The 26,875-nt window shown below is 41.7% G+C and overlaps 1 protein-coding gene across 6 annotated transcripts in view; it reads left to right on the plus strand.

Annotated features, from left to right (window-relative positions):
• The window catches only part of RASGRP3 (RAS guanyl releasing protein 3), a 91,067-nt gene that overhangs the window by 24,151 nt on the left and 40,041 nt on the right, over window positions 1-26,875 (plus strand). For all 6 annotated transcript variants that reach the window (XM_067539096.1, XM_067539099.1, XM_067539095.1 and 3 more), the window contains 5 exons: window positions 16,551-16,742; window positions 18,951-19,053; window positions 19,529-19,591; window positions 21,050-21,181; window positions 23,944-24,091. In XM_067539096.1, coding sequence (XP_067395197.1) covers window positions 16,673-16,742; window positions 18,951-19,053; window positions 19,529-19,591; window positions 21,050-21,181; window positions 23,944-24,091 — 516 coding nt within the window. In that variant the 5' untranslated portion in view covers window positions 16,551-16,672. The remainder of the gene's footprint in view (window positions 1-16,550; window positions 16,743-18,950; window positions 19,054-19,528; window positions 19,592-21,049; window positions 21,182-23,943; window positions 24,092-26,875) is intronic.

Below are 26,875 nucleotides of genomic sequence, written 5' to 3' on the forward strand. Positions count from 1 at the left end.
GCACCTACCTGAAGGTTAGGAGACCCTGGTTTCAAATCCTTCCACGTCCTCAGGCAGAGAGTAGGGAAATTGAACCTAGATCTCCCTCCTCCCAGGCTAACAGTTAAAAGGAGAGTGGCAGCACCACCTCCTCTGGCTGGATTTTGAATGGGCCTGATCTAGTATGTGCCCTTTGAGCATGCATACTGGATTGGGCCCTTGGATAAATTAGATGGCTGAACACCTGCCTTCCCTCGGTTTGTAAATTGCTCTGGCACTCGGTTGGGAAGTAGGCATCTGGGAAGCCTGGAATGAGGCAACAGTGAACATACCTAGAGGCAAAAAGGTAGGCACCAAAGAGATTTTTACTTTGAGAAACTTAAGCACCAAGTAAATTTAGGCACCTACAAGATGTGATGGAATCACAGTGGGGGACTTAAGTGCCAAAAAGGGGATTTAGGTACCTAAATAGCTTAATGGATTCCACCCTTAGAATTAAATTGGTGCATTCACTAGTGTTGACATGGCTATACTGTTATAAAGGTGTTTAGATAGATATAGCATATTCCTGTAAATTTGCCTGAAGGGAAGTTGTTTTGAAAATCTGGCCCTGCTACTGGGTGCTTAGCATTTGAAAGTCTGGCCCTAGCCTCCTATAAAAAAAAATCTAGCCCATGGTTTCTAAATCATGGGCTTCCTATCATTACCTACTCTAACTCCTCCCACACTTTAATTTTTCACCTGGGATTTTCACTGCACAGGATGCAGTCACGTTTTCACACAATGGCAGGCTTGATATATTTCCAAATTACCACTGCAGATATTCTGTCAGGTGACCAAAAAACCTTTCCAAAATTCCTGATTAAAATAATCTATTAAAGAGACATTAATGCTCTCATACTAAAGAGGAGAATAAAATCTATTACCAGAGCCATTCGTCCACAGGCATGAATTAACTAGCTGATCTGAAAGTTAAGTTCCAGGCTACAAATGTTTGGGGAGAGTCCATACTGGCCTGTACAAAGGTGTAAACCCACTCCAGTTAATTGGCAGTCTGTTTAACTCAAGATAAAAACTTCTAGTGCAGCCAAATCCTTAGTGGAATATAAGACTCTGATATGTAATGTTAAAGGTAGAGTAATTTATATTCTGAGGTTGTCACAGAATGACTAAGCTAAAAGAATATTGCAAAGACAGAATCCTACATTAAAAATACATATCTCTAATATTCCTCACAGACGTTTTACAGGAGAAAATAATTTGGGCTGCAAACATTGTCTTCTCTCCCCTTGTTTTATAGACTTCTAGTGATGTACGTTAGCAAATGGTCTATCCAGTTGGATTTTAGAATAATGATGCTTTGTATTTTCATGAGGTCTACTGCAGTGTGCATTGTTATTCTTCTGAAAATGGGCCTGTGTTGGAATAGTTATTAGTTAAGTGTCTGTTTTAGGAAGGAACACCACAAAAAGCCAAGCCAAAGGTCAAGTTTCCTGTTCTTGCTCAATGTATTTGTATGCTTAAGTATTGTTTTCTAATCAGGGTTTGTAAGATGTGTTTTTCCTCCCTTCAATGGAGAAGGGTTTTCTTCTTTCAAAAATACACAAATCCCTCCCCCTTTGGGGGTAGTTATGCTATTCTTTGCGTTTTAATCCCTACTCAAATGAGCTTGCATTTCTTTGTCATAAATTTTTTAACAGGAGGGAAAAAATCTGTTGTAGCTAGTAAAGTTTGCAAAATAGGGTTTTAAGTCATTGGCAAGTCCGCTGGTGTAACCCACATAGTATTGTCAGGATGATATGTAGACTCTTTGATCATAAGGCTTGCTATGTGCTAGTAACTCAGATGTATACATTTTAATTTTTTAGCAGTAGGCAGAATGAAGAAACTGCACTGATGTTGTGTCTTCAAATTCTTCATTCTATCAGCTTGTTTTCAGAATGTTATAAATAGCCCTGGAAGCTCATTGTCTATCTTTTATGTGACTGTACTGATCAGTTTGTCTGCCATGACAATAGGGTGACCAGATGTCCCAATTTCTTCTTGAGTGCTTGCTCATGTCGATTCCAAGCAGGTGTATGCATGCCACGTCCACAGTCGTCAGAAGGTTTTTCTCCCAGCAGTACCAGTTGGGTCAGTGCAGGCACCCCCTGGATTAGTGCCTCCATGGCGCTGTATATAGGGCCCAGCCAACCCGCCGCCTCTCCAGTTCCTTCTCACTGCCCGTGATGGTCATTGGAGCTTCAATTGTCTTCCTTCTGCAAGCATTCTCCCCGTGTTGTTTTTTTGCGGTTCCTGTAAATAGTTAGAAATAGTTAGTGGTTCTCTAGTTTACGTAGTTGTATAAACAAGTGTTTGTTAAGAGGTTCCCCCTTTTTTGGGGACTCCCCTCGCCAGGGTACCGGGGCATCCCTCAGGCCCAAGGCTTCAAGCCCTGCAGATCCTGCCAGAAGTCTATGCCAAAAGGTGACCCTCACGACTCCTGCTTAAAGTGTTTAGGTGAGTCACACCAGACAGATCGCTGCAGGATCTGCACAAGCTTCCGCCCAAGAAGTGGAAAGGAGAGGAGCGCTCACCTCAAGCAGATCCTCATGGAGGCAGCTCTCCGGCCGCAGCCTCCAGACCAGCACCCAGCGCATCAGTGTACAGTACTCCAGCGTCCATCAGACCTGGCACTGAAGAAGAGCTCAGCGCAAAGGAGTCCCGGCACTGACACTTGCCAGCACTGAAACTGGTACGGCACCACTCCCATTCGCCGGTACCCCGCAAGAAGCACAGGTCCAATAGAGGATGCTCGGCTATGGTGCGGTCTATGGGAAAGGACGCTGGTTCATCGCATCCCCAGATGCACCCAGCACTGGGGTCTCTGGGGCTGTCAGCTGCAGCTCTGCAGAGGGCACCTGCAAGTCTGGCGAGCATGGGATCCCCAGCAAAAAAGGGCGAGGTGGAAGAGTTGGACCTCCCCTCCATGCCAGATACATTGGAGATGGCGAGGGACCTGATTGCCATGATGGCTCAGCAGTCCCCCATCTCGGTGGAGAGCGTGCCAGACCTAAGACCTCCAGCACCGCAGGTCATGGCATCATCTAGAGGCAAACCCCCAATGATGCGGCACTGATTGCCCTCGCCCAGGCACTGGTCACCAGCACCTTGGCACTGTTCTGGCTCGCCTGGGCACCAGTCAGCAACGCCTCAGCATCGGTTGCCCACCGCACCTCGATGCCAGTTGCTGATCGGCAACTGATCGCCCTCCCTTCAGCACAGTGCGGTGATCCCACCTAGCTTGGTACCGCCATGGTCTCCGTGATCAGAGTCCAGCTCATCGGACTCGGAGGCAGAGTCCGGCACCTCAAAGCGGAGTAGGCACAAGTCAGGAAGGTGCCACTACAGAGGACAAGGGACAGGCTCCCCCCTTTGGATTTTGGCCTATGCAGTGGCAGATGCCCCAGCAATGGCCCTTTTGGAGCCCGAGGGCGTACCACCAGGCCCAAGGTTCGCAATCTAGAGGTCCCTACTCAGTTGCTTCGGAGAACGAAGCGACTGGCACTCCGGAGCATAGAATCCTGCCACGTGGCACTGAGGTTGGCGGGTGCAGGGAGACCGAGCCGTCAGTGGAAGCCAGTGTGGTGCATGGTGCTGAAGAGGAGCCAGACACCGAGATGGGTCCCAATGCCAGTAGAGAGATTACAGGCAGGGAGGATCCTAATGGCCAGGAGAACCCTGAGGCTGATGACATGCCCAGGGCCTTGTCTTTCTCCTCAGATGAAGCAGTAGCAAGGACATCAACTACCCACATCCCGATGGACAATAAGGCTCACCAAGAACTTTTGAGAAGAGTGGCCCAAAACTTAGGTCTACAGGCAGAGGAGGTCCATGAGTCAGTGGACCCAATGGTGGATATTTTGACACCATAGGGTCGCTCAAGGGTGGCTCTGCCTCTAATTAAAACACTCCAGACCATAACAAAGACATTGTGGCAGACCTCAGCCTCTATCCCCCCACAGCCAAGGGGATAGAGAAAATATTTCACTCCATCCAAAGGGTGTGAGTATCTTTTTACTCATCCAGAACCCGGTTTGCTTGTGGTATCCACAAAGGCAGGGCCAGCAGAGCTCAATGCCCAAGTCAAAGGAGCCCAAAAGACAGGACCTATTCAGGAGGAAAGTGTAATCCACTGGCAGTCTTCAGCTGCACATCGCCAACCAGCAGGTGATTCTCAGCAGATATAATTTCAATTCTTGGGACATGTTGACAAAGTTTAAAGATCTTCTTCCAACCAAATCCAAAAAGGGGTTTGGGGCCATAATTTAAGAGGGTAAAGCAGTAGCCAGGATATCGCTACAGGCTGCATTAGATGCAGCAGACTCAGCAGCAAGGACTATGGCTTCAGGGCTTGCTATGAGAAGATGCTCCTGGCTGCAAGTGTCAGGCCTCCTGCCAGAGGTTCAGTCCACCATCCAGGACCCGCTTTTTGAAGGGGTGGGGCTGTTTTCAGAGAAAACAGATTTCACGCTCCACTGCCTCAAGGACTCTAGGGCAACTTTGAAATCCTTGGGGCTCCATGTGCCTTCCACTCAGAGGAAGCATTTTAAGCACCAGTCCAGCCGGAGGTTCTACCCATCTCAACCCAGGCAGGACTTTTTCAGAAAGAGGGGTAGAAGTAACAGACGTAGAATGCCCCAACTGTCCAATCCTGGCAGAGGCACAGGCAAAACAGCCGCTAGGGCCAAAGCAAAAGTTTTGATGGGTGTGCCCGAGGGCGACACTCCAGGACAGTTACCAGATCCTGGTCCCCCTTCACTATAGGGATGACAGAAACATGGTGGAATAGTAGGCATAGTAGAGATTTTTAAGGTCTGGCTTGACAAATCCCTGGATGGGATGATTTAGTTGGGGATGGGCCTGCTTTAAGCAGGGTGTTAGACTAGATGGCCTCCTGAGGTCCCTTCCAACCCTAATATTCTGTGACTGGAGTAAAGGTATTGAAGGGTATGTGCAGTTCAGGAAAGACAGAAATAAAGGCAAAGGTAGTGGAGTAGCATGGTATATTAATAATGAGGTGGTTTGTAAATAAACTAGAAGTGATGGAATGGATAAGACAGAGTCTGTTTGGGCCACAATCACTTTGGGGAAGAAAGCTACTAGAGGCTCCACTGGGTTAGTGCTTGGGTGTGTTATAGACCATCAGGATCCAATCTGGATATGGAGAGAGAACTCTTTAATGTTTTTCATGAAATAAACACTACTGGGAATTGTGTGATTATGGGAGACTTTAGCTTCGCATCTATAGATTGGAGGATAAGTGCTACTAATAACAGTAGGGCCCAGATTTTCCTGGATATGATAGCTAACATATTTCTTCACCATATTGTTGCTGATGAGGTGATCAACAAGAGGTGATGCCATTTTAGATTTGGTATTGGTGATCAGTGAGGACCCCATAAAAGAATTGATTGTAGAGGACAACCTTGGTTCGAGTGATCATGAGTTAATTCAGTTTAAACTAAATGGAAGGATAAATAAAAATAGATCTGCAAGATGGGTCCTTGATTTCAAAAGAGCTAACTTTAATAAATTAAAGGAATTAATTAGGGAAGTGGACTGGACTGAAGAACTCAAGGATCTGAATGTGGAGGAAGGTTGGAATTACTTAATCAAAGTTGCAGAAGCTATCTGCAGCCTGCATCCCAAGCAAAAGGAAAAATTTGTAGGGAAGGGTTGCAGACCAAACTGGTGATTAAGAGAAAGCAGAAAGCCTACAAAGAGTGGAAGATGGGCGGGATCAGCAAGGAAAACTACCTCTTGGAGGTCAGAAAGTGTAAGGGAAAAAGTAAGACCTGCCAAAAGCCTAGCAGAGTTGCACGTTGCAAAGGGAATTAAAACCAATAGAAAAAGGTTCCATGTTCATATAAATAAGAAAACCAGGAAAAATAAAGAGGGACCACTAAGCACTGAGGATGGGGTGGAGATTAAGATCATCTAGGCATGGCCCAACACCTAAATAAATACTTTGCCTCAGTTTTTAATGAGGCCTATGGAGAGCTTAGGGGTAGTGGCAGGGTGGCTAATGACAACAAGGATATGGAGGTAGAAATAACCACATCCAAGGTGGAAATCAAACTCAAACAGCTTAATGAGACTAAATCAGGGGGCCTGGATAATCTCCATCCAAGAATATTAAAGGAACTGGCACATGAAATTACAAGTCCATAGCAAGGATTTTTAATGAATCTGTAAACTTGGGGGTTGTACTCTATGACTGGAGAATTGCTAATAAGTTCCAATTTTTAAGAAAGGGAAAAAAAGTGATCCAGGAAACTACAGGCTTGTTAGTTTGACCTCGGTTGTATGCAAGGTCTTGGAACAAATTTTGAAAGAGAAAGTAGTTAAGGACATAGAGGTGAACAATCATTGGGATAAAATACAACATGGTTTTACAAAAGGTAGATCATGCCAGACCAAGCTGATCTCCTTCTTTGAGAAGAAAACTGATTTTTTTAGACAAAGGAAATGCAGTAGATCTAATATAACTGGATTTCAGTAAGGCATTTATACAGTTCCACATGGGAAATTATTAGTTAAATTGGAGAAGATGGGAATTAATATGAGAATTGAAAGGTGGATAAGGAATTGGTTAAAAGGGCAACTACAATGGGTCATACTGAAAGGTGAACTGTCAGGCTGGAGGGAGATTGCTAATGGAATTCTTCAGGGTTTGGTCTGGTCTTATTTAACATTTTTATTACTGACCTTGGCACAAAAAGTGTGAGTGTGCTAATAAAATTTGCAGGTGATACAAAGTTGGGAGGTATGGCCAATATGGAGGAGGACTGGAATATCACACAAGAAGATCTAGATGACCTTGTAAACTAGAGTAATAGAAATGGGATGAAATTTAATAGTACAAGGTCATGCATTTAGGGACTAAAACAAGAATTTGTATAGCTTATTTGATGTAAGCTGGAGACTTTTCAGTTGGAGGTGACCGAGGAGGAGAAAACCATGAGTGTATAGGTTGATCACAGGATGACTATGAGTCACCAGTGTGATGTGGCCATGAAAAAGGCTAATGCGGTCCTAGGATGCATCAGATGAGGTATTTCCAGTAGAGACCGGGAAGTGTTACTACCATTATACAAGGCACTGGTGAGACCACATCTGGAATACCGTGTGCAATTCTGGTCTCCCATGTTTAAGAAAGTTTTATTCAAACTGGAACAGATGCAGAGAAGGGCTACCAGGATGATCCGAGGAATGGAAAACCTACCTTAAACAGCCTGGCTTGCTTAGCCTAACCAAGAGAAGGTTAAGGGGAGATACGATTGCTCTGTATAAATACATCAGAAGGATAAATACCAGGGAGGAGAAGAGTTGTTTAAGCTAAGCGCCAATGTGGATACAAGAAGAAATTAATATAAACTGGCCATCAACAAGTTTAGGCTCAAAATTAGGTGACGGTTTCTAACCATCAGAGGAGTGAAGTTCTGGAACAGCCTTCCAAGGGGATCAGTGGGGACAAAAAACCTAACTGGCTTGAAGACTGAGCTCGATAAGTTTATGGAGGGGATGATATGATGGGACTGCCCACAATAGCATGTGGCCCATTGGCGACTGCCAATAGCAAAAATCCCCAGTGGCTGGAGATGGAACACTAGATGAGGAGGGCTCTGAGTACTACAGAGAATTCTTTTCCAGATATATGCTTGGTGGGTCTTGGCTATTTGCTCAGGATGCAAATGATCACCATATTTGGGGTTGGGAAAGAGTTTTCCCCCAGGTCAGATTGGCAGAGATCCTGGGATGAGAGATTTCACCTTCCTCTGCAGCATGGGGTTCCAGTCACTTGCGGGTTTGAACTAGTGTAAATGGTGAATTCTCTGTAACTTGAAGTTTTTAAATCATGATTTGAGGACTTCAGTAACTCAGCCAAAGTTTAGGGGGTCTGTTACACAAGTGGGCGGGTGAAGTTCTGTGGCCTGCAGTGTGCAGGAGGTCAGACTAGATGATCATGGTGGTCCCTTCTGACCTTAAAGTCCGAGTCTAAGGACTCGGATATGAAATTGCAGAACTACAAACTGTGATAGGTTGCATATCACTTAAATCAGCTTCTGTACCAAATGACGAAGATAGCTAATTTAACATTAGTTTTTGTTTGCTTTTTTAAAAGGCTCCAGAGGTGATCCTGGCAATTGCAGGCTGATAAACTTAACTTCAGAACCAGGCAAATTGGTTGAAACTGTAATAAATAACAGAATTATCAGACACATAGATGAGCACGATTTGTTGGGGAAGAGTCAACACTGCTTTTGTAAAGTGAAATCATGCTTCACTAATCTATTATAATTCTTTGAGGGGATCAAAAAACATGTGGACTAGGGTGATGTAGCTGGTACAGTGTACTTGGACTTTCAGAAAGCCTTTCACAAGGTGCCTAACCAAAGGCTCTTACGCAAAATAAGCAGTCATGGGCAGGTTCTCTCCTGGATCAGTAACTGGTTAAAGACAGGAAACAAAGGGTAGGAATAAATGGTCAGTTTTCAGAATGGGAAGAGGTAAACAGCAGGGTGAGATAAATAGCAGGGCCCCCCAAGGATCTGTAATGGGACCAGTGCTGGTCAACACCTTCATAAATGATCTTGAAAACAGGGTAAACAGTGAGGTTGCAAAGTTTGCAGACAATACAAAATTACTCAAGATAGTTAAGTTCAAAGCTGATTGCGAAGAGTTACAAAGGGATCTCACAAAACTGGGTGACTGGGTAACAAAATGGCAGATGAAATTCAATATCGATAAATAAATGCAAAGTAGTGCACATTGGAAAACAACTATACATACAAAATGATGGGGTCTAGAGTAGTTATTACCACTGAAGAAAGAGATCGTGGAGTCATTGTGGATAGTTCTCTAAAAACACCTGCTCAATGTGCAGTGGCAATCAAAGAAGATAACAGTATTAGGAACCATTAGGAAAGGGATAGATAATAAGAAGGTAAATATAATGCCACTGTATAAAGCTATGGTACACCCACACCTTGAATACTGTGTGCAGCTCTGGTCAACCCATCTCAAAAAAGATAACCTGGAATTAGAAGAGGTACAGAGAAGGACAACAAAAATGATTAGGAGTATGGAACAGTTTCCATCTGAGGAGAGATTAAAAACACTGTTCAGTTTGGAAAAGAGACAACTGAGGTAGGGCTATGATAAAAGTCTATAAAATCATGAATAGTGCAGGGAAAGTGAATAGGGAAGTATTATTTACCCCTTCCAAGGGTCACCCAATGAAATGAATACGCAGCAAATTTAAAACAAACCTAAGGAAGAACATCATCTTCACACAATGCCACAATCAACCCATAGAACTCCTTGTCCAGGGGTGTTGTGAAGGCCAAAAGTATAACTGGGTTCAAAAGAGAATTAGATAATTTCATGGAGGATAGGTCCATCCATGGCTGTTAGCCAAGATTGTCAGGGATACAACCCCATGCTTTGAGTGTCCCTAAGCCTCTGCCTGCCACATGCAGGGACTGGATGACGGGAGATGGACTGCTCAATAATTGTCCTGTTCTGTTCATTCCCTCTGAAGCATCCGGCATCGGCCAATATCATAAGATGGGAAACTGGGCTAAATGGACCATTGGTCTGACCCAGTACATGTTCTAAACCAGCTTTGGATAGGGGAAATTCAAAGAGGCAGATGGAATCCTTTGTCCCAAATCCTAAACTGTGGAGCAGCTCTCTAGCTGCTTATGCAGCCTGTTGGATACAGTAGCATCTCTTGCTAGAGGACTTGGTTGACAGTATTGATCAGTCATGGATCAATAAACCACATCACTGTCTTCCCCATATGAAGGCTAGCATTGAGCACAGTAGTGTGCAAAGTTCCCTCTGCATGTCTTCTCTGAACCCTACTCTTTCCATGCTGCTAAAACTTGGAAGTTCCATTGTGTTTAGGGCCTTCTGCAGTCCTTCCTTGTTCCAAATTAGGATTTTATCCTTTATGTGTGGTATTGCTGGATCAAAGTTCGCTGTAAACAGATTCCACAGTATCTGGTTTAAGTTACTTGTGTCCAAGTGATCTTTGTTGCATCAGCTTGTTCAGTGAATGCAATAAATGTTGAACAAAGCTCTGCAGCGTCTGAAGTGCGCCAATATAGTTTTTAACAACTTTGAAGAATGTCAGTGATTTCAGCTGTGGTTAGTGTGGCTGTTAATGTGGTCAGTTCTTAAACATTCTGGGGAGGAATTTCAATACTTTGCTAATGCAAACAAATAGAAATGAAAATGTAGCTGTGTACATTGTAATAGGTAATAAAGTACTGACCACTTACAAGTAAACTTAAAGGCTTGTAAAAAGCTCTCTAGTGGGGGGGGGGGCGGGGGGGGACGACACCTAAAACAGTGACTTGCCCATCCTACTGCCTGTATTCACTTTGGTCCAAACAGATGGCTTATTTATCCTCCACCTCCTGCCATGGATTTAAAGGTACAGCATTTACCTTGCCCATGTGCTCTTCTCTCTTATTTATTTATTTATTTTATTAATAATCATGTTTGTTAGCGGTAGTGCCTAGGGACCAACCAAGAATTGGGGCCCTATTTTGCTAGGCACTGTACACAGAGTAGTAGATAGTTCTCCTCCTGAAGAGCTTATAAATTAAATAGACAAGACAGATCTAGAGAAAAAGAGTATAAATATAGAGGATATTCTTAAGGCAGCTTCTTTTGAGATTTTTACTTTTTTCTGAGTTCTCTTGTGCCTTCGGCTGCTATTACATTTCTCTGTTCAGCTGCTTGCACTTAAGTTTTTGTCTTTCCCTTGAGCAATCATGCGGCTGAAGCTCCTGTTAATAAAAGTATCCATTTTCCTTTTTAAAAAATGGTTTACTGAAAAGAACCAAGAATGCCTTAACCTTGTAAAGAATGAGTCTCTTGCATGTCCTCCATGAAGTTTATGGGTGAACCAAGAGCATCAAGGTGCTTGTATGTCAGAGCTGGAATGTTCATTTGTGTTTTTGTCACTATGCAGAAGAAAAATAGGCTACTTTATTTAATTAGCAGGGAAAATTCTACAGGTACATTTGTGCCAGTTAATTAAAGGGGTGGTTTAAATGTAATTTGTGTCCAAACATTCTGAAATCTACTTAAACCTGATTTTTATTGGTTTAGCTTGCATCTCTAACCAATACAACCAGTTTTAAACCAATATGAGTGCCCTCACAGGGGATTTGCACTGGTTTGACTAAATCAATTTTTAAATTAATTTCATGTAAACTGCTGTAACTTGTGTATGTAGACCATCTCTCAGCCTCTTGCAGTGAAGATGTCTTTTGGTTTTACTACTGACAACAGTAGCCATGACTTAAGATAGTTAAAGTTAAATGCATATTGTGTTCACAACATGTAATGTTTTTGTTTGCACATGCACTTATGAAAGTGATTCAATGAGTGAGAAAAAGATCTCCTATTATACTGGCAATATGCTCTTTCTAAAAAGAACTTTGTCACAGCTGACTATTAGCATTTATCTCAAGAGCTCACTATCTATACATTCATTTAAACAGAACAAGCCAGACCATCCACAACGCCATACACCGTAACTTCTAATAACATTACAGAATGTTCAGTTGTGCCACAAAACTACTAGGAATGAGGCAAACTGATTGATTAAGCAAACTAACTTTCTGCATATGAGAGTTCAAGGATAGATAACTTAATTCATCATGAAGAGTTCCAGAGGGGTAGCCGTGTTAATCTGTATACAGCAAAAACAACGAGAGTTCTGTGGCACTTTAAAGACTAACAAATTTTATTTCAGCAGGCATAAGCTTTCGTGAGCCTCAGCTCACTTCCTCAGATGCAGTTGGTAGAAATGATACAGCAAATGGGTAACATATAGGAGGCATCATATACATATACAGGCGCATAGAGAACAATGGCATAGGTGGATAAAAGACGGGTACTTGAGGTCTAATGACAACCATTGAGTAGGAGGTGAGAATGGGTGATCAAAGCAATTTATCTCTTGTAATGAGAGAGCCATTCCAAATCTCTGTTTAAACCCAGTTTAAATGTGTCAAGTTTGCAGATAATTTCTAACTCAGCAGTTTCTCTTTGAAGTTTGTTTTTGGAGGTTTTTTGGAGAAGTACAGCATCATGACTTTCTACCCCATCCACATGTCACCATGGATTTTTCTCCCTTCTCAGAAACAGCACTTCTGAATAGCAATGCCTATCCAGGAATGATGACGTGTCAACAGATAAACATAGCATATTTGATACTATGACTCAGTCCCCAGAAATATTATTGTTGTTGTGTCCCAGGTTACAGGGAATACCTTAAAACAAAGCACTGAGAATTAGTTACTTCACTACCATGTCAAGTGTGTCTATGCTAGCTGAGTGTTCACCCAGCTCCAACTAAGCTCTTAACACTTGGTTCACTGTAAAATTTGGAGTAAATTATCTCCTTTGAAACAAACTTAAAAAGTTAGAGTGGATGGCCCCAGAGTATTACAGTAAGGTTATTTACAAGTTGTTGCTACCTGTGTCCAACAGGCATTTATTATTTACTCTTTTCTACTACCTTCTTCTAAACCTATGATTAACCAGCTATGACTTTTATTGTATTTCTGTAAGACCAAAAAAAAAAATCCATCATGGGACATGCTAGCCTTGCTGAGTAACAATATGATCTTATTGGTGTTGCCCTTGTCTCTACCTCCCTACCCTTAGTGTTACTATTATTTCATTACCCATCTCCTTGTGTCATTTCAGAACTAAATTGGGAAGCTTCTTGGGTCAGGGATTTTGTCTCTCATCTGTACTTGGAAGCTCCTAGCACACTCTTGGATGCAATTAAATTATTGCCTTCATTTGGCCAGTATGGAAAAAGTTATTTTTAAAAAATACTCAACGGCAAAGCTCCTCTCTGATTTTGCTTCCTATGAACTGAAAGACTGCAATCCAGAACGTGTTATGTTTTCACTCAGCTAAAAGTTAAGCTTGCATATTACCCACAGTGCCCTCTCAAACTCTTAAGAGATGCCTGCACTCTTCCAGGGGCTCTCTTTTCTCAAAAGAGTGCTAAGGATCGGGATTTGTAGGGTAAACCTTACTAGCTCTCCATGAAGGAGCAATGGGAGTCAGTGTGTGTCTAGAATGTAGGCCAATTTCATTTGAAAGCCATGTAAGAAGTTTCTGAAGATGTTGTTATTCCTGTGTTAGTGGGCAGAGTTATAGGGTAAGCATTAATGCTGTTACCAGAACCATAACTCTAAATTTCCAGCCTTTCTTTCTTTTTTTTTTCTTTTTAAATACACTCAAAGGAGGTTCCATTTAAGACTTCGTATTTCCAACTCTAAATCTCTCTCAATGAAGAATGTGTTTTTTCTGGGAATAATAAATATAGCTTGGAATAGGTCATTAGCTTTATGCATATAATATGTTGCTTCCTTTCATTCTTCCTCATCCCTCTCCTCAAACCAGTACCCCAAAATTTCACACCACATACTCTGTCCGATGACCTGATTTCATTCCTCCTGAATCTCTGCATTCTCATGTTCTGTCCCTTTACTTTTTTTAGCCTTTTGGAAAGTCTATCTGTGTAACTTTCTGGGTTATATAAACGTAATTATACTTCCAGTCCCTGCCCAAACACCGAGTGTGATCTAGCAAAATGCTGAGCACCTTCAACTCCCATTGAAGCCAATGGTAGCTGAAGATACTCCGCACTTCACCAACGGCACTTGGCACCTTGCAGGGTCAGGCCTGGGAATGTGGAATTCCCGTTAGTAGTCTATGAATCTTAGTGCTGTAGAATTACAAGCATTCAAGTATTCTCGTCTGCTGTTTAGCACTGGGGATTATTGTTACCACAAAGCCATCTTTAATTGTGGGATGGCACTTCGATACCATGGTGATCTAAAATCTTTGAATAATGCAGCAATATTATTTAATCTGCAGTTTGTATAGAATAATACACATAGTGATAATGAGTAGGAGGGGTGATCTAATAGTTAGGACACTGGACTGGAACTCAAGACTTGAGTTCAAGTCGTGGCTCAGCCACAGACATGTGACCTTGGTCAAGTCACTTAGTCTACCCTAATGGGCCCCAAACATTCAGGAGGGCACAGTGGGGCCTGGGACAGCCCCTACATGGGGCAGGGAGGAAGTGCCCCCTCAACCCCACTCCAGCTCTACTCCAGTTCTGCCCCAGGCTCCAGCCTTGGCACTCAGCTTCTGGCCCAGCTCCTGGCTGCGGCCCTGGTCCTGGCCCCAGTATCAGCTCCAGCCGCAGCTCTGGCCCCTGGCTCCTAGGAGGGTGCAGACTGGGTAACAGGGGTCACAGACCAAAAAACGTTTGGGGACCATTGATCTGCCCTTATCTTCATCTATAAAAATGGAAACTGTATTTATGTCACAGAGGTGTTAATCCATTAATGACAATGAGGTGCTTAGACACTGGTGTGATGAGGGCTATATAAGTACGTAGGCAGATGCCCATAGTATAAAAATCTCAGTAAAGTTAACATGGGGACATTAGCTATTGCTATTTCAGCCTCTCAGTAACGCAGCTAATTAAAAAACTGCACTAATTCTATCTGGGGCTATTACAATGTAAAGCAGCACTAACAAAACTGAAAAGCAGGACCAAATCACTTGCTTTCCTGCAATTCCACTAGGCAAGTATTCCTCACTCCAAGAAATGTGCCATGATTACTTTTGTGTCTTTAAAGAACTGACTGAACCAGTATTTTAAAGTACAGTAGCTTACCTTAGAAAAAGATTTGGGGAGGGGGGGAGGTTGGGGGGAGATAATAAGTGTCAACTGAAGTTGGTTGAAACTGCTGGGTGCTTGATCCTGTGAAAAATCATGCCAGTTATTCAGGTACCTAGATCAGCATTTCCCAAACAGTGCGCCATGGCACACCATCAGGCCCAAACAGGTGTGCCATGGAATTTTTTGAAAAAGTACATGTGAAAACAAGAGAGGGAACTGCCTTCTGATTGGTCGTCTGCCTCACTGCTGCAGCTCTTCCAGGGGCGGAGCAGCCAATCAGAATTCTATCTCCCTCTCTTCCCTCCTCCTTTCCAGTGTGAACAGTGGGTTGACTCCTCTGTCCCTCCACTCCCCTCCTGCAGCTGCCGGCTGGGGGTGGGGAGCAGAGGTCCCTGGAGCTTGAGGTGTGCTGTGGCAGAGAAAAGGTTGGGAACCACTGACCTAAATAGGGATAGTAAGAGCCTAACTTTAGGCACCCCTTTTTTTGTAAATCTTGGACTTATATTTTGCTTTTAAGACCTTTATTGTAACATATCTGCATGGTTAATTCAACAGTGAGTTCCTAAAGAATTCATAGCAGTACCTTCTGCCATTTCTGTGAAGTGAGGGTTATTTTAAAATAATATGGTGAAGGGGTTTGTGTGAGGGAGGGTCAGGGATAGTCTATTTTTGGGGAGGAGGGGTAGTTTGGTAAAAGGGGCATTGGAAGTATGCTATCCCTAGGGAGTCAGAGTTAAGGGTGTGGTCTGTGTCCTATCTGGTAGTTGCAATAAACTGTATATCTGTGGGTGGAGTACAGGGTATATACTGTTCAGTGGATTACCTGACAAAACTACAAAAAGTTAGGTAGTATGTATCATCCTTTACAAAGAAACTTGTCAAAATTCCAGCTGTATTTAGATTCATGTGCCATAGTCAGTCTCCATTGGCTTTTTTTTTTTAAGTTACTGGATATGCTACATACTGTTCAGTACACGTTCCATATTTAAAAGAAACTTATGTAAGTATAACATGATGAGATTTGAAATACAGGTTAACAAGAAATTCTATGGAGGATACGTTCCATTTAATACTCCCTTCTGCTCTCTAATTGTAGCCTTCTAAAAAGTCTGACTAGATAGATTTCTAGACATTTGCAATCAGCCATCTATAATAAAATGTGCAATCCTTAAAATAAATGCATTTTAGTAGGTGGTGTAAGTGCTATTTAAGGGTCTTGTAAAGTGTTAGGAGAGATTTACAAAGAACGGTTAGGTGCCCAACTGACTGTCAAAGAGAATTGGACACCTTTTTCTCTTCTCATTAGTGCATGTCTTCTAGACTGTGCCTATGAATTTTTTTATTAACCATTTTACAGGTTTCCTATCAATAAATGCATTACCTTAAAAATCCATTATTGACCAGTAATACTAGATAAAACCATCTTTGTCAGAATCTGTTATGCTTTAAACATAACACCTGAGGTACTAACAAAATGCAGGTTATCAAGCGTAAAGAAAATAAAATGGTCTGTAAAAGAGTGCATCAATCATATGACACATGTCTCAGTGTACATCTGTTTTCCAACATCACTACAGATTTCTTTTGGATTAGTGGACAAAAACTGAACAACATATTTTAAAATAGAAATTGGAATGAACTAAAAATGTACGGCGAGCTTTCATGTATACTCTATGCTGTGTGGGGGAAAAAATCAGTCTACAAAAGGATAAACTGTAAACATTCTGTCTGGATAATGCAGCATTACAGTCGTATTGTGGTCATTTCCTTTCCTTTCTTTCTCCAGATTTTCCATGAAGCCTAGCTTAACATGCAACAAGCAATAAATTGATCAAGCCTGTGCAGCTGTCAAGATATTCTTCTACGTGGTGAAAATGACTCTAATTTTTTGACAACGATTAAAGGACAATGGGGTCAAATACAATTGGGAAAGCTGCAACATTAGATGAACTTTTAAACACTTGCATTGAAATGTTTGGTATGATTCTTTAATCTTTTGTTTCATTGTTTGCTGTTTTTTAAATGCAACTGATATTATAAACTCACCCAGACTATTATCTTTTTCAGTTAATCATTCCTTTGGCAAACAAATTCCTTTTGCTGTGAAATTTTCCATGCTTGTTTCTAGCCCAGAGGAAAGCTTTTAGTGAAAAGTTTGAAGAAAATCCTTTCATCTATCTGAATGATGGGGTGGGAGAGCCTCTTTCCTGCTATGATGGGTTCAAACTCTGCTTGTTTTTAATAATATACATTACATAATAAATATGTTAACTTTTCTTGTAACACAAGACAAATTGATAGAATGAATTACAGATGTGGGTCTGGATTAACATTAGATAGCTGTACAGTTGGATTGTTTATGGATTTGCCTGTGTCTTTTTACAAAAGAAATAGGAATTTATTTCTTGATTTTTTTTTGTTTTGTTTGTTTTTGCGGTGTTTTTTACACTGGATCTTTTTCTATCTAGTGTACTTCTTGAAGCTTTCCCTATCCATCATGTAGAATTATAGTAATAGTCATTTTAATCAACCATTACCTATAGAACTTTCTATCATTTATGAGAGCCTGATGCTAATCATCTAATTTACATATTAGATACCCTTATGGATGGTCATAAAAAGAAATGACTACTAATCCTTTGAAAAAACAAAACAGTGACCCCAAATCCCAGGTTAGGAGTTATTAACTCACGAATTGCTAGTTATATTAAGGAAACAAATGATCATATTAGGACCTTACATTTTATAGAACATGAATGTACCTTTTAAAATGGAAAGAGGAAATGTATTAGGCCTTGATTCATCAAAGCACTTAAGCAAGGGCTTTGATGAATCGAGGCCTTAATCAAAATGAGGCATTCTGAATTGGTTTTATTTAAAGACCAAAAGAACACTTGGTTTGAATGACGTTATAATTTGCCTTCCTTTTTGAGGAAAGGGTTACATATTTTATCACTATCTGAGGGTATGTCTATACTGACGGCGGCAAAGTCACCGTTGTCAGATCAATCTTTCTGGATCGATTGAGTGGGTCTACACTGACCGCTCTATCGATCAGGAAGTCGATGCAGTAAATCCACCCCCTCAAGTGGCGTAGCGCTGCGTTCCCGTCGGCGCGGTGCAGTGAAGACAGAGCACAGAGGGGAAGCACAGCAGTCGATGGGAGTTTGCAAGCTACTCTGCGTAGCTTGTGTAACTCCCATTGACTGCTGCCGAATTTCCAGATAAATGTAGACCAGGGCTGAGATGAAATCACCAAGGGTCAGTTCCTGCAACTGAATCTAAGCAGGCACACCACTGCATCCATGCACATCCAGTTGCCACATCTGGCCCTAAAATGATGCAAATTCCACATAGGGCATACTTAACTAGAGATAGCAGAGGCCATTTACATACTGGAATTATCATTCCTCCTTCCCTTTTCCCCCATATACCTACATACACTTCTTTTTTGACTACTGAAGTCCATAATGTATCTGTGGTTCCCATTCCTCTTTGTCTTTTGTCCTGGTTTACTCTGGTTCTTAATTAAATACTCTCTCTAATTGGAGAAACATTCTCCATTCCCCTGCTAGCCCCTCCCAATACACACACATTTGAGTGTGGTAGTTGGTCATCATGATCAGTTTTATCAGTGAACGACAAGACTGAATTTTCTGATGGTCACTTAAAATTAGGTACATCCAGCTGAACTTCTAATTAGTGTCTTGCTAATCTAGAATTCTGGCTTTTGGGTGCATTGTAAATAGGTTATTATCAGTTGATATCAATTTTCTCTTCTTGTTCAAAGATTTTTTTAAAATCCCCCTTGGAGTTTGAAGAAGGCACTCACATTGAAACAACATTGCTACGGTGCCACCTTTTAAGTAATATTTAATAAAGATTTTGGGAAAGAAGGAGAATATATATTTTCTTTCATTTTACGCTGATACAATTTAATATCTATTAATGTGCTACAGACGTAATTTGCTGACTCACTACTAGAGGAGCATTTACTTGTTTTAAGCTCTGTTTCTGTTCTAAAGATATTTCAATGGACAGTGCACTGGATATGTTTTCATTTTGAACATTAATACCTCTGACTTCCCTAAAGAGAGGGAATAGATCATAATATCTGGAAACTGGCTGATCTCTGCCCTAGAATAATGCAGGTCATTTATCTTAAAATAGTGTCTCTGTTTTACAGATAATAAAGGAGATCTGGGCACCAGTCATTTGCCAAGAACGGTTCTTTTAATGCACCGGTGGTATCTGCCTTCCACAGAACTGGCAGGCAAACTTCTCTCCATATATCCTTTCAAAGATCCTACAGCCTAGCATTAACACTTTGGAAGACAAGTATCTCTGTGATAACATGTAAAATCTGTCCATTAAACAGTAGTTTTGGAGTGGCTTTTGAAAATCTCCTCTGTAATCATTCAATATCTGTTGATATCCTTGATTAACCTGCATTGGTGGGACATTATTTGTCCAGCAGAATATTCAGAAATAGTGTATTGGGTGCATATTTTTGCTAGGACGAAAGGCAAATTGCCAAACTGGAAATGGTGCCTATATATCCTAACTGTGTAATGCTCAGGTTTTTGTTCATTTCTCAGTGTGTTATCTCATCTCAAATGATAGCACATTTTAATTTGGAGAAATAAGTGCATGTAAAAATACTTTATCCTGTATAAAAGTGAAAACTCTCTAAACAAACAAAAAGCTGCAGAGTAAAAAATGTTACTGAAACCATGATCATGAAGCTTTCTTTAACTAATCTACCTATAGAGATGCCAGTGGGGAAAACTGCAGCGAATTCCGTTTTAAAATCTGCTGTTTCATGAGGTAAAAATGCTGCATTTTTCACTGGGATTTTGTTTTTATAGCTCTAAATAGTCCATTTTTACAAACAATAAAAAATCCTAAACTAAGTCAGTCCACCTATGCTTGGACTAGTTTATGGACATGGGGTTGGGGGAAATCCTATTTAGAGCACAGTTATTTGACTAGGGTTATTCAGATTTTTGAACACTTCCACTGTATCAAGCTAAAGAGCTTATTGAAAACTCATGCTACAGTTTCACTGGTATTTTGTTCTTTGAGGTGTAGCACTTAAACTATGTTGGCACAGCATGCAAAGATGGGGGAGGTACATCATAGTGTATTCTAGAATGTTCTAGAAAGATTAATTGTTAGCTTCAGTTCACATGAACCCTAGGTAATTCAAACCAAGGGTGTGTCTTTGCAAAACAACAAACAAAAATGTGGTGTGTTCCAAAAGTTAAAATAGCAATGAAGAGAAGGCAACTTTACTTTTAACTTGGGTTAGCTGCTCAGGTTCAACCCTGGCTTTCTTCTAGGTTTTAACTTGAGCTGCTAACCTGAGCTAAAAACAAATTTGCCTTGTCTTCACTGCTATTTTAATGTGGATTAGATAACCCATGTTAACACATTTGATTGCAGTGAAACATACCCTAAGAGAGGATGCTTTAGCAATGTTAGGGCTGCCACAAGTACCTGCTATATATGATCAGGAGAATGTATGGCAGGTGCTGCCTTGTCTACATCAGAAAATTTCACCCATTATACCTGAATATTGATCTAATAAGTCCTTCTCTGCACAGGAATGTTCTGTTTTTTGTTTTTTTCAGTACAAGCGAAGATATGAATTTAAACAGATGTAGCTGTACTGGTGTAACACCACCCTCCCATACCTATCCCAATGTGGCTGCTCATGTTCTAACATGAGAGGCTTTCTTCGGCTTAGTTTATGTTGTTTGGGAAAAGGTTAAGCTAAGCCAAAAAAAGCCACTCATGCTAGAACAAGAGTGTCCACATGGGAGTATATTACTGGCATAACTATATCCATCTAAATTCACACTTTGGGAAAGCTTTTTCAGTATAAACCATATAGACAAGGCCTTACACCTCAATGTGGCAAATATTTTGAAATGGGCAAATTACATTTAGGTGCCTAACTCACATTGAAATGCACCTCAGAAGAATGCCACCATGTCCCATTGCACGGAATGTGTTAACTTGGGGAAAGTATTTAATAAGAAGCTTTTGCATATGTATCATTGTCCTCTGTCGGATAAAGCATGTAAGAATTCCTCAAGCATACTGGTTCAGTTATTGGTAAGGCCAGTGGTGGGACTGTTATTTACCACACATATGACTTTGGATCGCCAATGATTTCTTTTGAGTGCCATAGGTATGTGGCTGAGTGATCGCAGCATGCATCTATGCAGCCACAGAATGTTGTGCCTGGATCTTTGGATAATCTTTCTCACATGATTTCAGGTACTGGATTTTGGAATTTCCAGCAGAATTTAACTTGGATCTTGGTTTGATTCGTCTGACTGAGGAGTTCCGGGAAGTAGCCAGCCAGCTTGGTTATGAGGACCATGTCCAACTTATTGACATCTCCAGCATGTAAGAATACCATTTGTCAGGTTCCACAGCACTTTTCTTTCCATATTTTGTAACACTAGAGCCCTTACTCTGTACAGAATGCACTATGTGATATTAAGGATCCCATTTTGTTTTAAAGGGACTGTATGGAGAGCACTAGGAAGGTTATCAAAAAGGTGAAGTTCTCTTCAAAACTGAAATAAAGTTCTAAAACATCAAATACCATTTGGGATAATTATAGATTGGCATACATTGAATTGTAGTGAAGAAGAATCCTCTCCTTGCTGTATTGTTATATAAATCTGAATATATATTATTCCTGAATCTATAGGTTGCAAAGCTAGTGCCAGGTAAGTAAAGAATACAGTTTTGTTGTTGTTGCTAAGTATTACAACAATGATCTCTCCATACAGAATAAGCTGATGTGGCACTGAGCATGCAACACAACGTAGTTAAGGATGGCAATATATTTATATACTTTGCAATTCTCTCATGTCATCAGGGAGGCTCAAGACTTTTCATATTGCCCCTTCCATGCCAAAATAAACAAAACTACCCCCAATGCTGAATTTGATTATTTCAGTTACATCAAGGTTTTTTATGTACTTCAAAGGCAGTTTGTCCATGGCTTTTTTATTTAACTGGATAATCTCTGGAGTTCTCGTTGCTAGTCATACTTATTTCTAAATTATTAATTTCAGGTTGATAAGGACCTGAATAGATTAGAACCTTATACCTCCAAGGTCTTAGTACAGATTCTCTGCAAATGTTAACTTCTTCACTAGCTCATCTGTTAATGTGGGTTTTCTTTAGAATATGGCATATGCTTAGTTGCTTTTTCTTTTTGTAAAGAATGGCAGAATAAACTGGGAGGAATCTTCTATTGATCTTCAACAAATTTTGCCTTTTTCCCTCCTCCCCCATTGATTGTTGGTAAACAACTGTGTCTTTTCTCAGTTTTCTCAAAGAATTGCTTACAAATAGGTTTGCAGTTCCTTTATGATCAGTTTGTTGCAGCTGTTTCATATGTGAAATTTTGAGCTGGTTTCAACGGACTCCCAGCACAGATACATTTTCAGTTCTTTGGATGACCCTCTAATTCTTAGGGTAGGTCTACATTATAGTCACTACAGAATTGCAGCTTCAGCATTGCAACTATGCCGCTGTAGTTCCATAATGTAGGTGATCCCTACATCAACAGAAAGGGGTTTTCCAATGTTGTAGCTAATCCAGTTCCACAATGGGAATCATTCTGTCAATCTAGCCGCATCTATACTTGAGGTTAGATGTAGCTAGGTTGATCTAGTTTTACTGTAGAACAGTTCTTAGAATATAGAGTCTTAGCCTACTTGGAGTTGGAAGTGAAAAATCCATGTGATGTATGTCCCTTCCCATTTATACTGATGAGAATTAGATGGCTATATCTCCATATGTTTTTTAAATAAATAAATAGAGATGGGTCTGAATAAAAACCCTGATTCCAAACACCCATGAATGTCAGGAAATTTCAGTTCCAGATAGTGTGGCTTGGGCTCACTTCTATAAATATTTTAGCCAAAGGTGAACATTTTTAAATGGATTTAGTACAGCTGGTCAAAAATTTTCCAGCAGAACATTTTTCCACCAGAAAATGCTGATTTCTCAAATTGAAACATTCCTGAAAATGTGTCAATTTTTTAATTAAATTTATTTCAATTTTCTTTTAAATGAAATATTTTTATAAGGTCATGAAATAATAATATGCTTTATATACAACCGCGTTAAGGTTCTAACAGAACATTCTGACCTATTGAAAAATTTTTTGCATTGAAAAATTGATATCTTCCTTTCCATTTATATATAATTTTGCTTTCTACAAAAACATTTTTAAAAAGATTAAATGAAAAAATGAACTGACATGAAACAAAGCTTGAAAATTTTCCTTTCGCAAGAAATTTTCAAAATTGACATTTCGTTCTAATTTGGGACAAAAACAAAATTCAAAATCTAGGACTTTCCCACAAAATGGAAATACCAGTTCTCAGTTCTTAGATTTAGCCATCTAACTCCCATGGACATCCAAAAGTTAGGATGCTTAGTCCTAGTGCTTTGTTTTTGAAAAGAGGTTCCTAAATGTCTACATCGTTCCAGATTAAAATAATAGCATTTCAGTGGTTCATCTACCAATCTCTACAGCAGCCAAATATAAAGGATGGGCCTGTGGAGGAAGAGTCTACAACAAAACAACCCCCCCCCCCCCCCCCCCCCCAAAAAAAAAATTCAATAAAGTGTTGAGTATATGTGAAGCTCAGTTCTATGTCCGCAGAACAAGTACTCTCCTAGCTGTCATGTAGCTCACAGATGCCATTTCTTCTGTTCCATTTTTCAGGGTTTGTGGTCTTCCAATTATCAATAAAACAAAAACACCCCCACAGTTTTATTAGACATTCTCCAAGTCAATTTTTGGTCTGATTTTGATCTTAGATGTTTTTCTTTGAAATGTAGCCATTAGGTCCTATTGAATTAGGTGATACAGTGTAACACAGAAGAAAGAATTGTTCTTGTGTTCCAGATATATAGCTCTAATGTTGTACATCAGTTCAGACAGTACCTATTAAATGCTTATCAGCTGTTGCAAACCGAAAGAGATTCTTCTATTCTGAGTGTTCACAATATGTTGGATGGCATAGTTCAGGGAACTCTTCATCTGTCTCTTGGTAACTTTATTCTGTATGCCCAGATTACAGTTCACATGAGTTTTTGCTTGGACAGGATATGCTGATTGTACCTCTTTTCTGTTGCAGTCCCTCCTATGACTGGATGAGAAGAGTCACTCAGAGGAAAAAAACTTCCAAGAAGGGAAAAGCCTGCCTACTGTTTGACCATCTGGAGCCCATTGAATTAGCTGAACACCTCACTTTTCTGGAGCATAAATCTTTTAGAAGGATTGCTGTAAGAAGCCTACAACTTGTTTTATTCAGTTATAATCTGACCAGAGCTGCATGCTTAAACTGAGTTTGCCTGCTTATAACACTTTTATGTTGTACCCCATTTCATTGTAGAGAATATTTATAATCCCTGAGAAGATGAATCAAATGGGGTTCTACCAGGGTCCTTCCTGGGTCCAGTACAGTTCAATATTTTCATTAACGACATGGATGATGGTGTGAAGAATATGTTTATAAAGTTTGCAGATGATGCCAAGCGGGGAAGGATTGCAAACTCTTTAGAGGACAGCATTAGAATTCAAAATGGCCTTGATTGGTCTGAAATTAGTAAAATGGAAATCAATAAAGAACAAGTGTCAAGTGCTGCATTTGTGAAATACAAATGGGAAATTGTCTAGCCAGCAGCTTTGCAGAAAAGGATCTGGGGGTTAGAGCGGATCACAAATGGAATCTGAGTCAGAGATGATGTTGTGAAAAAGGCAAATGTCATTCTGGGATTTATTAACAGGAGTGTCATATGTAAAACACAGGAGGTAATTGTTCCTTTCTGTTTGGCACTGGTATAAGGCCTCAGCTGGAGTACTGTATCTGGTTTGGGACATTGCACTTCCAGAAAGATGTGAACAAACTGGAGAGAGTCCAGTGGAAGGCAACAAAAGTAAGAAGTTTAGAAAACTTGCCCTATGAGGAAAGTTTGAAAGAATTGGACATGTTTTCATAGATCTCAAGGGGCCATTGTGATCATCTAGTCTGAATTCCTGTATAACACAGGCCAGAGAACTTCCCCCAAAATAATTCCTAGAGCATATCTTTTAGAGAAACCTCCAATCTGGATTTAAAAATTGTGAGAGATGGAGAATCTACCACAACCCTTGGTAAATTGTTCCAATGGGGTTAATTAGTCTCACCCTTAAAAATGTATGTCTTATTTCCAGTCTGAATTTTTCTGGCTTCGGCTTCCAGCCATTGGATCATGTTGTTATCCTTTCTCTATTAGATTGAAGAGCCCATTATTAAATATTTGTCCTCCATATAGATACTTAAAGACTGTTAAGTCACCTCTTAACTTTCTCTTTGTTAAACTAAATACATTGAGCACCCTCAGTCATGTTTCTTCTTTGAGTGCTTGCTTATGTCCATTCCACTATAAGTGTGTGCACGCCTCTGTGCACAGTTACCTGGAACTTTTTTCCCCTTAGCAGATCCCATAGGGCCAGCTCCAACACCCCCTGGAGTCCCGAGCACATGCCGCGGTATATGAGACGCTTCCGGCCCTGCACTCCCTCAGTTTCTTCTTTCCACCCATGATGGTTGCTGGAACTAACCTTGCTTGGAGCAAGTACTGTTCCCCTTGTTTGATATTCTAAGTTAGTTTTAGTTAGTTACGTAGTTGTTAAGTGTTGTTAAGAGTAGTTAGAGATAAGGCAAGTCCCTGCGGGGACTTTGAGCGACTGAGCCATGCCCCGGTCGCCGGGATTCAAGCCGTGTGCCTCCTGCTTCCCACTTCCTGCTCAACAACCCCCAGGACCGAGGTCTTAAGTGCTTAGAGGAAGCCCACAGGAAAGAAAAATGTAAGATCTGGAGGGCTTTTAAACCGAGGACTCAGAAGGACCAAGAGATCCAGTTGAAAGCCCTGTTAATGGAGGAAGCATTCCACCTGGCATCCGAGCCAACCCGCTCCGCCTCGGTACTGAGCCTGACCTTGGTGCAGAGTGCACTGCCGGCACCGGCCTCAACTCGGCACCGCGCAACATCGCTGGCACCGAAGAGGAAGAAGCAGCGCACAGAGCGCGGATGCTCCCCTGCGCCATCGGTATGGGCAGGGTCAAGTACGGAGATGCATCAGCCACAGCCCGTTGAGTCTTCTCCAGTGCCTGCATCTTCCGTCAGGGAGCCTCCCCCAACTCCTGGGAGTGGGAGAGTGCCCCTGCCAACACCATCGACACTGGATGCTTTTCAGGCAGCAAGAGCCTTGTTGGCCTTGCCTACACCATTTCTGCCCCACCCCCTCCATCGAGGGAGGAAGAGGCCAGTGTCACAGGGGAAACCCGCGTTGGGTCCCCATGAAGGGCAGTGGAGATCCCCGTTACGGGGAGGAAGATCTCCCGCTGGACCGTCTCCGTGGGTAGAGCAGAACCGCTCCCCCAGCAGTCGCTCCAGGTGGTGTTGTTGAGCTGACCTGCTCCAGCACGGGATGTGGAGACTCCTTCTCGGTGCCAATGTCAATCCCTGGCACCAGAGGCAACACCGGTCGAGGTCTGCCAGGCGGCGCTCGGACAGCTCCCGTTCCAGATCCCTGGCAGCAAGGAGTTTGCCTGTACCCAAATGGCACAGAACCTGGTTGCCGTCGGAGGACCCGGCACTGAGGAGGCACAGAACCCGGTCACAGTCGGAGGACCCAGCACTGCGCAGTCCATGACGTGGAACCCGGTCGCCGGAGTCCGGCTTGGCATCGAGGAGTTTGGGACAGCGCCGATCTCGGTCACTGAAGGGGTCTGCAGGTCCACATGGCAAGCGGCACCAGAAATCATCGGTACCGAGATGATGCTCAGGTACCTCTAGCTCTTTGGAGCGTACCTCCGTTCGTTTGCACCACTCGTGGCGACGGAGGCAGTCCTCCTCCTCCTCCAGGTCAGAGGCATCGAGAGGGTGGTCCCCAGCATGGAAGGGCACCTGGGACCGAGGACGTGCATGGCACCACAGGTACAGTGACTTAGGGTCTCCCAGGGGGGACAGTTTGGGAGAGCCGACGCCCCCAGGGTCAATGGCCACAACAATGGCCTTATTG

This window comes from Emydura macquarii, unplaced genomic scaffold (assembly GCF_026122565.2).
Source record: "Emydura macquarii macquarii isolate MOO-44397 ecotype Brisbane River unplaced genomic scaffold, CSIRO-AGI_Emac_v2 contig_518, whole genome shotgun sequence".
In the NCBI taxonomy this organism is placed as follows: Eukaryota; Metazoa; Chordata; order Testudines; family Chelidae; genus Emydura; species Emydura macquarii.